Below are 15,198 nucleotides of genomic sequence, written 5' to 3'. Positions count from 1 at the left end.
ATTGGCCCCCCTCCACCTGAAAGGAAATATTTCTAATTAATCTCCCTATTAGAGTTGTTCACACAATAAAACTACATTTTTCTTGAAGACTCTATTGAGCATCTCAGATCATTTCTATCTGCCATTTTATTATTCTAATAGAATTCTTAAAGGGCCCTGCATGTATTAACTTCACCTATAACTTCTTGCATAATGGAGGTTTACTGTTTTAAATATAGCTAAAGAAATACAATGTTAAGGTTTCATCCTACCCAATAGCATTCTGCAAAGTTCAAAGTTAGTGTTGAACATGTAAACAAATAATTAAAATCTAAATGTCTGCAGAAGTGTTCAATAAAGGAAATTATTTCTATCAAAGTGCACTGTAGATGACTGAATATCTTGCTCTTCCTAAAATATCATTCAGCTCAAGAGTCTACACTACAATTCTATGAGAGAGCCTTTTTTATGTTTTTTGTTTGTTTGTTTGTTTTTTTCTGGTGACTTAGCTACCTGGGCAGTCTTTTATATCAGTCAATTGATGGCAAGTGCATTTCTCTGGTTATATGACACTAGAGGCCCGGTGCACGAAATTTGTGGACAGGAGGTGGGGAGGGGGTTTGTGTCCGTCAGCCCAGCCTGCACCCTCTCCAATCTGGGACCCCTCGAGGGATGTCCGACTGCCCGTTTAGGCCCGCTTAGGCCTAAATGGACAGTCGGACATCCCTCTCACAATCCAGGGCTGTTGGCTCCCAACTGCCTGCCTGCCTGCCTGATTGCCCCTAATCTCTTCTGCCTGCCAGCCTGATCACCCCCTAACCACTCCCCTGCCGGCCTGGTCACCCCTAACTGCCCTCCCTTGCCAGCCTGGTTGCCCCTAACTGCCCTCCCCTGCCAGCCTGGTCGCCAGTAACTGCCTTCCCCTCCAGGCCTGGTCCCCCCAACTGCCCTCCCCTGCAGGCCTGGTCCCCCCCAACTGCCCTCCCCTGCTGGCCTGATCCCCCCAACTACCCTCCCTTGCTGGCCTTGTCCCCCCCCAACTGCCCTCCCCTGCTGGCCTGGTCCCCCCAACTGCCCTCCCCTGCAGGCCTGGTTGCCCCTAACTGCCCTCCCCTGCTGGCCTGATCACCCATAACTGCCCTCCCCTGCCAGCCATCTTGTGTCCACATGGGGGTGGCCATCTTTGAACCACATGGGGGCGGCCATCATGTGTGAGGTCATGGTGGTCAATTTGCATATTACCTCTTTATTATATAGGACTAGAGTCCCGGTGCACAAAAATTTGTGTACTCAGGGGGGTCCCTCACCCCGGCCTGTGCCCTCTTGCAGTCAGGGACCCCTCAGGGGATGTCCACCTGCTGGCTTAGGCCCGCTCCCTGGGGGAATGGGCCTAAACTGGCAGTCAGACATCCCTCTGGTAGCCCGGGAGCTCTTGGGGGATGTCCACTTGCCAGCAGGGAGCAGGTCTAAGCTGCAGTCGGACATCCTTAGCACTGCTGAGGAGGCGGGAGAGGCTCCGGCCACCACCGCTGTGCTGGCAACCATCAGCCTGGCTTGTGGCTGAGCAGAGCTCCCCCTGTGGGAGCGCACTGACCCCCAGGAGGCAGCTCCTGCATTGAACGTCTACCCCCTGGTAGTCAGTGTGTGTCATAGTGACCAGTCATTCCCAGTGGTTCTGCTGTTAGGGTCAATTTGCATATCACCCTTTTATTATATAGGATGATTCTTTGAAACATCTAAACCTCTGTTACATAAGGCAGTTACATTGAGTGTTAAGTCAATTTTATGTGAAATAATTTATATTGGAGTTTTTTTCAATATAATGAGAGCTTAGGCTTCATTTTAATAATTATCCTTGTTAAAGTATATTGGCTTTTATATGAATGACTAGAGGCCTGATGGCACGAAATTCAGGCAAGGGTAGGCCTTCCTTCCCCCAGCTGCTGGCACCGGCTTCCCTCTGGCACCCGGGCCCAGGCTTCCCTCGCAGCCCTGGCTTCATCCGGAAGGTTGTCTGGAAGGACGTCCAGAAGGTTGTTTGGTCTAATTAGCATATTACCCTTTTATTATTATAGATTTATAATTAGATCTAGGATGCTTAGTTCATGGAGGCAAAAAGTGGCTCTACTTATTTTTTTCTCTTCATAACATGGGAGCCCAAAAATATTATTTGTAAGAGGGGGCAAGCTGCCAAATCAGAATCTTATTAACTTTTTAAAATGTCTTTTAGGCAAAAGCTGACTGTATGTCCTGTTATCGATGGGGAAGAACACCTTCGTTTATTGAATTTTCAACACAATTTTATAACTCGAATCCAAAATATTTCTAATCTGCGGAGGCTAATATTCTTGGATTTATATGATAATCATATAGAAGAAATTAGTGGGCTTTCTACTCTCAGATCCCTCCGTGTCCTTCTGTTGGGGAAAAACAGGTAACTTTTATAGAGCATTTTTTGTCTATTATACTTAGGATTAATGTTGAGTTGTAGGTGTTTAGATGGCAACTCAGAATTGAAAAATAGTTAAGAAGCTAATGGACTTAATTTTTGAAAGATTATTTGAATGAATTAAGATTCAGTCATAATTTGTCTTATGAGATTTAGTCTGACAATTAGTTAAAACAAATAACATTTATATAGTGTGTATTTTGTTATTTCCATTGCTTTCCAGTGTCAAAGCTTGTATGTAAGTAAATAGCAGATTTGGCCTTTATGTTTTCTTAGGCTATGTTTTAAGCATGTTGTATTCACTTTAGACATAAGTATTTCACTAGTGATTCTCCTTAGTGCTTGACTGAGGATAGACATTTCTTACTTTGTGATCGTCAAACTACTGATTGATTTTTGTTCAGGTGGTGTTTTCAGTATATATTCAAGATTACATCCTATATGAATGGCCCCAGTTCTTTTTATAAGGTTCTATTATGTGTACAGCTACACAATTCCTGCCTAATTTCCTTGAGATTTTGTTCATGATTTTTCTCTTCATTCTGCTTCACTGGATGCAGAATGCCTAGAAAGAAGAGCTGTTTGGCAAAAATCTAAAAATGATTTTTATATTATCAAATAATAAAGTTTAGATGTGGTATTATACCCAAGCTTGGTTCCCCTCCATCTACCTTTCCCCCTCCCCCAAGCATGGATCTTGCATTACCTGTTTATTCTCATTAGCCAGCAGTAATATAAGATACTTTTCCCAAGATTATGTTCTAATCTGTTCTCTGTGGTTTCTTGAAAGTTCCCATTGGTGTAGTCTATCACCTACTATTTGGTTCAAGTGTTAAACTAAGCAATATAGTACCACGAAGGAATTTGGGGGTATTATAGGATTATAGAGTATTAGGACTTGAAGTGACCAGAGAGATTAGCTCTCTTATTTTGCAGATGGAGAAATGGAGATGAAAGGTGACTTCTGCAAGGTTAGATATGTACAAACTAAATACCGTAGGAGTATGCCCCCAGAGCAGTTCACTGAGTAAAGTGAGGTGTAAACTTTTCATACATCAAGACATTTCCTTCTAGATTGTTATCTCTCCCAGAGATTTCATCACTCGCTTCTGATTCTTGGAGTTACTGATTTGTTTCTCTAGCTTCCATTTATTCTGCAGTACCATTGCCTTTCTACCCTCCATGTCACTGTTTTCATGACATTATAAATCTCCTTTTCTAGTTTTAAACTTAGTGTCTAGAGCTGCTCGTTTCCTAGGGTTTTAAATTATCTCTCAATCTACTTTCTTTTCCTGTGCCTCAAAGACACCAGTGTATTGGACCTTTTAAATCTTTTTAAAGGTCTCTTTGCTCCTCCAACTCTCTGGGGCCTACTGCCCTTCTCTATATTCTTACCATTGTTCAGTAAAAGCAATCTAATGCAGTTTCTTTTTCCTGCCTTCTAGTCCTTCATCCTTTTGTTTGTTTGCTTGCTTTGGGTCATATTTTACTTTAATTTTCCCATAAAGAAAATAACTCTTATTCAAGTTCTTGAATAAAAAAGAAAATCAGTCAGAAGACAACTTTCCATATTCTCCCAACTGGCAGATTTCTGAAGTATCAGTACAATGCAAATCTTGATCCCTTAAACATTTATCTAATGCTCTTCAGCCAGCTGACTTCATCAAGGCAAGGGGCCTTTGAGTCTTGAAGATGGAAATCTATCCTGAAGCAGTACTTTAGTAACTATTAGGCAAACCTGACTGAGGACTGCTGAAGAGAGAAGCTCATCTGCCACCCTGTGCCCTCATGTTCGTCTTGGTGGACTTGTTGCCCTCTGCTGCTCAAGTCCAGAAACTTTTCTTCCTCCCACATTGCAAAGCACTGCACTGTCTTCTAGTCGAAGACAATGGAACCATATATGAACATCTAGGGTAACCAGATGCCTTTAAGTTCAAACAGCTCCAATAAATATTTCTGCTGAAAAGCTAGAAAGACCCAGCTATGCTATATTTGAAGTTTACATTGCTACTAACGAACTCCCAACCCCTCTGTATGACTTTGCTGTTGAAGTTCTTGCTGTCTAACTGTTCTGCTTTCTGTATCCAGATTATCCTTGTGAGATCTTCTGGTGCCCTCATGATCACTGGCTAATGAATAGAACTCTGAATTTTCTTCTGATCACCAAGGACTGTATATAAAACTTTCCGCCAGACCCTGCGATTCCATTTTTCTTTCCTTTTGATTGTTTGAGGGTTCCCACTTATGGATTTGTCTCTGACACCTGGAAAGCCTCACCTTCATATAGATCTGTAGAAGGGACCTTATCCTGCTGTCAGTAACATAATGCAACCTGCAGAGACAGGCTGTCATAAATTTCTAGAGTTCTGTCGCTACTGAAGTGATATCTGAGCCTTGCCTTTTTCTAGTTTCAGTTTTGTTCAATGGGAGAACTTAAACAAAATTTCCAGTCACATTGGTGTTAATGTAAAAATCTTCAACTGTTTGGGAACTGACTAGGATTCTGCAAATTCCTCACATCAGTACCTAATCTGACCATGGCCTCCTAGGTCATGAGCTGATACTTCTACCTGCCTCTGAATTCTTTAGAATTTTATCTGCTTTTGTGTCATTTCAGGTCCTAGGGGTGTATGGCAAAAGCATTTCATGAGAATAATACAGCAAGATATTTAGTTGATTTTCAGTTTAACGGACTGAACAACTTGTCTATTTTTATTCCTATTCACCTGGGCAATCAGAATCTGAAGTGAAAGTCATAAAGCCACTATGTGTCAAAGCTAAGAGAATGCTTGGAATCACAATAGACTGGGACTGTTTTACTGGATAGCTTAGCAGCATGTGAGGCCCTGGTCTTCTTTGGAAGACCTGTTGCACATTTAGGTTTCTGTGATGGGAGTGCCTTAAATGTGCCCAGAGTTTCTGGTCAATACAGAAACATTACATTGATCCTCTAAATCAGAGAAATATGGGCTGGGACAACCTCCATCACTGCTTGTGTATAATTTCCAAATATGTTAAAAATATAATTCTTAGACAGATAGATACTAATTCCAGGACACTTTTTAAATTAACTCATTGATTAGGAAACCAATAGGATGACAAAACTGGTTCAAAGGAGGATAAAAGAAACCGATATATAGTCAATGAAAAATAACAAATACTGGAATAAGATTGTTAAGTTATAAACAGGTTAACTTTCCTATTAGATACAAATAAATTATATTCATACTTGGCAAAAATCATACATCAGTTTTCTACGAGTTAGTATATAATTTTACAGAATTTGGGCTCTGACCCATAGTGAATAGATGTTTTTAGGTAGGTTTGTTGACAGTGTTCTGACATTGAGAGGACCTGCAGTCATTTCTTAGCCTTCTTTTCAAGGTCTGGTTATCAACATTGAGTAGTACCCTTTTTTCTATATTCACATATCACAGTTTTATAAAATTGTTTTTATACTATGTGTTTGTCACTTGAATACTTATATTTTATTACGTATGTTTTCCAATGTTATTAAATGTTCCTTGGAAATATAATTTTATAGCTGCATAATCTATATGGGTATATATGTAATAATTTACGTATTTTCCTTTTTATTAGATATTTATAGTACATACTTTTTTTGCTCTAATGCTGTAATGAATATTCTTGCCCATCTCTGATTATTTCCTTAGTATTTTCTATTAGGTAGGTGAGTTCACCCTCATAAAGCTCATATAAGGGCAAATTGAGATTTGGTAAGAAGAAGGTCTATGTTTGAGGGCATTACTTTTCAAAATGTGATCCCTCAACCAGGAGCATCAGCATTACCCAAGAACTTATTAGAAATGCAAATTTTTGGACCCTGTCCCAGAAACTCTGGAGGTGAGACTTAGCAAGCTATCTTTTATCAAGCCCTCCAGATGATTCTGATACACACAGAAGTTTGAGAACCACTGTTTTAGGGAATTTGAGTTTAGGCATATAAAAGAATTGAATAAAAGGCTTCTCTAATAGCTCTGAGGTCAGCCTGCACCACTCTCCTAAAGCCCAAGGTGCTTAGAAGAATTGCTCTTTTCTAAAGATACGTTGTTTAAACTGGGGGGACATTTCCTCTAGTAGGGCTGCATATTTAACAATACAATTAAATTGATGGGAAATATGTTTTACGTAATATACATATTTATATATAACCTATATATTTATGTAGATAGATAGCTGTAGTTATTTCTATTATCTGTGTTTAAGTTATAGGGAATAAATAAAAATGAGTTATACTTTAGCATATTTTGATTTACAATAGATATGATACATCTACATTTCTATTCTATTTACTCTGATTTTTAGAATCAAAAAAATCTCAAATCTGGAGAATCTAAAAAGTTTAGATGTCTTGGACCTTCATGGAAATCAGGTATTGTAAAGATTTTTTATTTTTTTCTTCTTTGAGAAAAGTCCAGGAAAATTGACATTGCAAGAGTTTTAAGAATTATACTGAAATTTTCAAGTTACTTTACTGATTCACTGAAATGTTAAGCCTATTTTTATAAGATTTGGTAATTCCTTATCTTATGATATAGAAAGCATTCGAAATTTTTATAGTAATGACAATTTTGTTTCTTATTTAATCTTTTATCAACTTATTTTAAAATATACATTATCCAACCTCAACTCAAGACTAGAATATTACTAATGATTTTCTTTTACCTAGGTGTTCTTCCTTTATTTTGAGATAAGCACTTTTTGGATTTCACATTTATCATTCTTTTTTTAGTTATTTTTAGTTGGTTTTATCACATATACGTATGCCTAAATAATATATCATTTAGTAGCATTGTCTTTTAATTTAAAAAAGATATCATAGTGTTGTCATCTAGTTTTTTCAGATACAATATTATGTTAATGGAATTCATCTTTTTTATTAAGTAGCTGTAGTTTATTCATTTTCACTGTTGTATGTTCCATGGTGTGGTTAGATGAAAACTTTTTTCTCTAGTTTATTACTGATAAACATTGGTTGTTTCCTTTTGTTTCCTTTGAGAATCGTACTTCTAAGAGTATTCTTGTACATGCTTCTTCCGTATACCATATGTACTCTGTAGTATAGATCTAGAATTGACATTGCTGGATTAGGTTATTTAAATGTCTAACTTTAATAAAAGATAATGCCAAATTGTTTTCCAAAGTGGATGCACCAGTTTATACTCCCATCAGTACTACATAATAGATCCTGTTACTTCACATCCTTTTCAACATTTAAAATTGTCAGACGTAAATTTTTTCCAATTAAATTTTTATAGTGTCCCCTTGTGATTTTAATCTATATTTTTGATTACTATATAATCTGGGCTCATTCTTCAATTCAGTCACTCAACTTGTCTACTCCCGTATCTGTCTATCCTAATTTCTCTATCTGATTTATTATGTTCCCCCTCCTGTTCTTTTCTTTCAGAACATCTTGGATGCTTCTTTTTTAACATTTTGCTCTTCCATTTACATTTTAACCTTTGAAATGTGAATATTTACTTAGGAATAGCTCCATGAGCAGAAGTTCATCTTACCCTTAAGGTAGTAAACGTACATTCTGGGATGATCCAGGAGTCCCTGCCTGTTGATGATCAAGATCTGCCATTGCCAATTGCAGTCATCCAGGCACAAACCTCAGTATGATCCCTGGGCTCTCTAAGCTGTTAATCCCAATCATTTTGATGAAAAGCTAATGTAACTAATTAAAACCTTGATAGATCTAGATAGGCCACCTCTGCCAGGTTATCTTGTGCCAGCCCTATCTGTGTGTGTGTCTGTGTGTGCACCTTATGGGAGGAGTGTTGGTAGCCTGTCTACAGGCTGGTTAGTGTCACTCTAATACAGGGGAAGTTGCCCCGTTAGATGGTGCTGTAAGGGGCATAAGAATTAAAGAGTTTTGCCAGTTGTAGAAAATCATATGCAAAGCACTGAGACTAAAAATAGCATGGTAATTTTTTACTGCTAAATAATTTAGCAGATATTCAGGAACGGTGAAAGGTGAGGTAAGAGAGGTAGGGAGAAGCCAGATTGTGGAGGGCTTTGTATTGTCATACTAAGGAATTGATATTTTTTCTTATAGCCCACTATTTTAAGAACTATCCATGACTATTAATAGTGAAACAATGTCTAACTCTTAAAAAATTGAATTGGGTAGTTAGAAAAACTGAAAGAAAAATAAGTGTATAATTTTTGTCTTTTGAGTTTACATCTATTGGAAATAAAAGTGATACTTGCTTTACATTGTGAAAATGTATTTGTTTTATGCGTGTGAAAGCATCTTGAGGAATGATGGTAGTGTTCAAGAAATAGACTTGGGTTGATCTCTTCCATTGTCACAGATTAGGGTGGTGGAGGCCTGGGACAGGGGTTATGGGTAGGTTATTAGGGGTCAATAGGAGAAAAAAGGGGACATATGTAATACTTTCAACAACAAAGATTTTTTTAAAAAAAATAGACTGGCGAATGGAATGAGATGGAGGGAAGTGAAATTGGAGACAACACTTGAGAGACTAATCCACTAATCTTGGTGAGAAGTGATAATGGCTTGGGTTAAAGTAATAGCAATAGGGACATAATAAGGGGGCAGACTGGATAAATATTTAAAAAGTAGAAACATCAAGATTTAGCAATTGATTATATGTGAGTAGTGAAGAATGCAAATGAATGTGGGAGGTTGACTCTCCATTTCTTAACCTAAATTTTATTTGGTCTACTAGAATTTGTTCTCTTGGTCAATGCCTGTTTGAACATGGAAACAGATGTGCTTCAAGAAAAATCTGTTCTTTCAGGGCCATCTTTCCTTCAGGAAGAGCTTGCCCTTTCTGTGATTTCTTGCCTGGAAGCAGACATTCACCCTTTTTGTCATTGCTGAGTAGGAAGGTTGCCTTTATCCAGACAGAGCAGTCTGGGTCACTCTTACAAAAAAAGGTAAGGCTGGAGTATCCAGCCTTCCTAGATGTACAGTAGGTCCTCGGGTTACGTCGGAGATCCATTCCTACAGGAGTGACGTAACGCAATTTTCTTCGTAAGTCGGAACCCACCTATGTAAGCACCTAGTCACTCACATGGAGCACATACACAGCAGTAATGAAGTGAAACAGTAAAAAATATTTAAAAGAAAGATAACAATTCCTGACCTTTGCTTGTGGTAAATAAAAAAAAAAAATATAGCACATATGTACATACGTCGAAATGACGGAACTTTTTTTTATAAATAAATGGGAGATGGCAACATATTTCAAGTCGGACGTAAACCGAGGACTGTCTATAAGGAAGCTCTGCAGTCTGTTTTGCAACCTTCACTCTGATCAGTGTGACCCATATTTGGGCTTTCTAAATTCCCATCATCCCTTCTTGCTATGAAGTTTATTCACTAATCAAGAACTATGTTCTCACCCTATACCACTGTTTGCTTGAAGTTTCTATCATTTGCTGTATGCTTGTGACTTTGTCCATGGCTGTAATGGGTAACAGACTCTTTTTTAAAAGAAATGCCCCAGTATTATTAGCAGAAGCAGGAAGACACTATGCCAGGGGTTGGCAACTCCTGGCACGTGTGACAAACATGGCATGCCAGTAACTTTTGCTGGCACGCGAAACCCTCTCTTATAACCTTCCATTTACAATTTTTTTCTTAATATCGACTTTTTTATTTTTCAGATAAATTCAGTGTAGGTGCATCTTAGATAAATCCTTAGTGAGGATAGCCAGGGGTTTGTTAATTTTATTAATCTTTTCAAAGAACCAGCACTTTGCTGTATTAATTTCTTCTATAGTCTTTTTGTTCTGTATTTCATTCAATTCTGCTCTAATTTTTATGATTTCCTTTTTTCTGCTGACTTTGGGCTGCTTTTGCTCTTTTTTATTAGTTTTTTAAGATGTGATAATAGGTTGTTTACTTGAGATTTTTCTTGTTTCTTCAGATAGGCCTGTAATGATATAAACTTCCCTTTTATTACTGTTTTCACTGCATTCCAGAAGTTTTGATATGTCATACTGTCATTCTCTTTTGTCTCGCTATATCTTTTGCTCTGACCTTTTATTTCTTCCTTTAACCCAGTCATTTTTTAGTAGTATTTTGTTTAATCTCTAAATATTTGTAGGGGTTTTTACTTCCTTTCTGCAGTTGTTTTCTAATTTCAAAACATTGTGGTCAGAGAATATGTTTGGTATGATTTCAGTCTTCTAAAATTTGTTAAGGATAGGTTTGTGTCCCAACATATGGTCTGTCCTTGAGACTGTTCCATGTGCACTAAAGAAGAATGCATATTTTGGTGTTGAGATGAAAGGCTCTGTATATATTGATTATGTCCGTTAGGTCTAATGTGTCATTTAACAACGATATTTCTTACTGATTTTCTGTTTGGATGATCGATCTAGAGCTGTCAGTAGAGTATTTAGGTCCCCTACTACGATTGTGTTTTTTTCAGTTTCTCCTTTTAGTTCTATTAGTAGTTGCTTTATATATTTTTGTGCTCCCTGATTGAGTACATATATATTGAGAAGTGTTATGTCTTCTTAATGTACTGTCCCCTTCATCATTATAAAATGTCCATCTTTGTCTCTTATTACTTTTGTTATCTTGAAATCTATTTTCTCAGGTATAAGTATAGCTATATCTGCTTTTCTATGGATGCTATTTGCTTGGAGATTTATTTTTCACTTTGAATCTGTTTTTGTCTTTGCAGCTTAGATGTGTATCCTGATGGCAGAATATGGTTGGGTTTTGTTTTTGATCCTGTATGCTATTACTTACCTTCTTATTGGTGAATTAAGTCCATTTACATTTAGGGTACTTATTGATGTATGAGGATTCTCTATAATGATATTATTTTTTGTTTTCTGGTAGCGATGTGCCTCCATTGGTTCTTATCCTTTGTGTTTCTGTCTGTTGTTTTTCATACTTTTTTTTTCATTTTTTCCTCTTTTTTTAAGTTATGTGTTTCTGTGTGTGTGTGTGTGTGTGGTTACCATTAGGTTTATGAAAAAGAAAGTTTCATATATACATTAGTCCTTTTTTTTTAATGCATCTGATATCCATCCTTCTTTGCAAATTGAGACCTCTACCCCCTCTACTTTTATGTTACTCTTATCACAGATTATTTATTTATGCTGTAAGTCTGTTGATGATCTTACTCATAGTGTTATGGCCTTATGCTCTTTGTTTCAGATAGAATAACCCCTTTGAGTAATTCCTGCAATGGAGGTTTTCTGGTGATAAATTCCCTCAGCATCTGTACATCTGGAAAAGTCTTTATTTCTTTTTCATATTTGAAGGATGACTTTGCTGGATATATTATTCTAGGCTGGTAATTTCTCTCTTTCAGTAGTTTGAATATTCAGATCCACTCTCTTCTGGCTTGTAGCATTTCTGCAGAGAAGTATTATGATATCCTAGTGGGTTTTACTTTATGGGTTACTTTCTTCTTTTTTCTGGCTGCTTTGATAATTATTTCTTTGTAGTTCATTTTGGCAGTTTTAGGACAGTGTGCCTGGAGAAGGTCTTTTTGGATTAAGGTAATTAGGTGTTTGCTCCCTGGATTAAAGGAATTAGCTCTTCCCATAGATTTGGGAAGTTCCTTCACATCAGCTGTTTGTTAGAATAGGCTCTCTGTTCCCTACTCCCTCTCTTTTACTTCTGGAATACATATTATTTCTGTATTGCTTTCTGATGGAGTCAGATAGTTCTTGTAGAGTTCTTTTGTTGTTGTTGTTTTATGCTCACGCCTCTCTTTTCTTCCCTCTGCATTATTTCTAGATTTCTTTGATATTACTAATTCTTTCCCCATCTCGTCTGCTCTACTTCCTATGCTTGCTAGTTCATTCTTGATCTCTTTTATTGAGTTCTTCATCTTCAGACTTTCTATTTGGTTCTTTTTTAAAGTTTCCATCTCTTTGTTTCCTTATTTGGTGTCTGATTTTATTAAACTGCCTATCTGTGTTTTCTTAAATCTTGAGTTTTTCAGAACTGCAATCTTGAATCCTCTGTCATTTAAATAACATATTTCTATGTCTTTAAGAAGTTTATTTTTTAGAGATTTTCCATTTTCTTTCTGAGCTGCCTTGTAACCTTGGCTATTCATGGTATTCGATGGATTCCTTCTCTGTCTAGGCATCTATGTATGATTGGCACTTTTCTAATAGATTGGTAAGAAGTCTCTCTTTGTTTTCCAGTAGGTGGCATTGGATTTTAAGTTATTGTTTTTTTTTGTTTTTTTTTAGCTTTCTTGCACTTCTCTGGTGTTTCAGGTTTCTGGGGGCGGGGGTGGGGGGGTGGGTGGAAAATGGCTTTTGTTCCCTGAGAAGGTGGGTGCTTTCCCTGAGATCCAGTCACCCAGGTCTCAGGAGACTAATCTTATAGGGGAACATGGTGGGCAATGTGGCTCCAAATTTGTGAAATCTCAGTGCCGTCTCCCTTGGCCATACGTTGTTGGCAGTGTAGCCTCATTGTGCAGTTGTGGGGTGAGCTGGAGGAACCAGGCCACCTTCTTTATTGCTTTGCCCTCTGAGCAATGGCAACCAGTGGACCTTCGCAGCATTCCCCTGAACCTCCAACCAACCCTGATATTAGTAGCAGAGTGTTCCTTTCACTCAGTGAAAAAGTGTTTTCGTAGTACAAGTTCTCAGGTTTGCAGAAAATGTTCTCTGCAACCCTACATGATGGGTGAGGGGAGGCAAGCTTTTGGTGGTTAAGGGAAGGCAGCCAGGCTCCATGGCCAAATAACTGTGGCTTTACTTGTGTGTTTCATCCCTGCCCAGGTCACTGGGCTCACCTGCAGTTTATACTCTCCACTCCTGAAGGAATGCTGACTAAATCTCTTTCCTCCTCTGAGTTGAAGGGAGTGCCATTCACAACCTGACTCCTCTTCTCTCTGGGCTGAGCCCTGCAGTGAACTTCTGGCTGCAAGGCTGAGTCCATGGCTCCTTGAGCTCTTCTCACTTCTCGCTTCCCCTGTTCACTCCCACTTGCTCACCTTTATATGTTTCAATGTGCAGATCTCAGATGTGTTTGTGAGTTGAGCAGGGAATCCTTTGTTGAATTTTAGCTGTTCAAATTGTTGAAACTTCAAGGGGAGAGACCAAGGGGATCTCTCATGCTGCCATCCCTCTGATGTCACTGAAATGAGAAATAGATTTTTAAATGTCTTCATATAAATGGTCACTTAGTCCAATGGCTGTATAGTTAAGTTTTGGTTTTTATAACATACATATCTGAGATTTATGCCTGCTAACCATCTCTTCCTCATCTTTAACAGATTGCCAAAATCGAAAATGTCAATCATTTGTGTGATTTGAGAGTTTTAAACCTTGCCAGGAACCTTTTAAGTCACGTTGATAATCTTAATGGGCTGGATTCACTAACTGAACTTAACTTGCGACACAATCAAATCACTTTTGTGGTAAGTATTAAAATGGAACCAATATGTGATTCCTGGCCATTCCTTTAGGGCAGTGGTCAGCAAACTGCGGCTCGGCAAACCGCGGCTCGTGAGCCACATGTGGCTCTTTGGCCCCTTGAGTGTAGCTCTTCCACAAAATACTGGCTCTTCCACAAAATACTGACTTCTGCGCATGGGCCATGAAGTTTCAATCGCACTGTACGTGCAAGCCCGCATGTGGTATTTTGTGGAAGAGCCACACTCAAGGGGCCAAAGTGCCGCATGTGGCTCACAAGCCGCGGTTTGCCGACCACTGCTTTAGGGAAATGAAATAAATATTATAGCATTGATTTATGCAAAGCAAGCAGCTCAGGTAATTCTGTTTCCTTCTGAATTTAAATTGCAGACATAATTATTAAGCTTTATATTTTTTGATTTTGGGAAGCATTTATGTGTTTTCTATTTTAAAATATAAATATAAAATTAAAAGCAGAATAGAAATATTATCAGTAAATGAATCAGCTAGTGTAAATGTATACTGAATCCTTTTCTGTTTTATCATGGGTATGGAATTCATATAAAAGAAGTTTATTAAGGAATGCTGATGAATTATTGCAAAGGGAAAAAATAAGGAGTTTTGGAGCTGTGAAGGCATGCATAAATATCATATTCTTTGCAATTTTTATTGATTTCAGAGAGGAAGGGAGTGGGAAAGAGATGGAAACATCAATGATGAGACAGAATCATTGATTGGCTGCCTCCTGCATGCTCCTTACTGGGGTTCAAGCTTGCAACCCAGGCATGTGCCCTGACCGGGAATTGAACCATGACCACTGAGCACACAGGCTGGGCTTATTGCAATTCTTAAAGAGGCAGCTTGGTATAGTGGAAATGCTTTAAAAAAATAAGAGTTGGGTAAAGTTTCTTATTTATCCTTATATGTATACTCACAATTTCCTATAAATTAATATGCATCATATTTATTATCCTGACAATGATACTATATGTATAATGTTTTAAACTTTTAGAAATTGATATAATTTTGTTCCAGGTGAAACTGCCATTCCTTTTCCACCTCTGGTCCTACTGTAGTAGTTATTAACTATCTCCATAGATAAAACACCTGCACTCTCCATCCTTCCTTGACAAATACTCTTTATTTAGAGACCAGATCCCAACTCTCCAACTAAGGGTTTCCTCCGCCACCTGCTCTTTAGGTGGTTATATGTGTGCATGGCTGGGGTAGAGGTGGGCTGGGGGTGTGGGGTGGGGGGTGTGTGGATTTGTTGGTATTTCTGGAATAGCTGTTGAGTAGACAGAACTTTAATTACACTTCCACTTGATTCAGTCAACCACCAGTCCATACCTGTGCTTTGTATGTACTGA

At 38.1% G+C, this 15,198-nt stretch overlaps 1 protein-coding gene across 5 annotated transcripts in view; it reads left to right on the top strand.

The window, feature by feature from the left end:
- LRRC49 (leucine rich repeat containing 49) overlaps nt 1-15,198 on the top strand; it is a 177,976-nt gene that overhangs the window by 17,246 nt on the left and 145,532 nt on the right. For all 5 annotated transcript variants that reach the window (XM_070431160.1, XM_070431168.1, XM_070431152.1 and 2 more), the window contains 3 exons: nt 2,210-2,413; nt 6,755-6,821; nt 13,690-13,833. In XM_070431160.1, the coding sequence (XP_070287261.1) occupies nt 2,210-2,413; nt 6,755-6,821; nt 13,690-13,833 (415 nt within the window). The remainder of the gene's footprint in view (nt 1-2,209; nt 2,414-6,754; nt 6,822-13,689; nt 13,834-15,198) is intronic.

This window comes from Myotis yumanensis, unplaced genomic scaffold (genome assembly GCF_028538775.1).
Source record: "Myotis yumanensis isolate MYYU_CA2020_CCGP unplaced genomic scaffold, mMyoYum1.0.hap1 SCAF_1, whole genome shotgun sequence".
Lineage (NCBI taxonomy): Eukaryota > Metazoa > Chordata > Mammalia > Chiroptera > Vespertilionidae > Myotis > Myotis yumanensis.
Note: the sequence above shows the minus strand (reverse complement) of the source record. Positions and strands in the feature narration are given on the sequence as shown.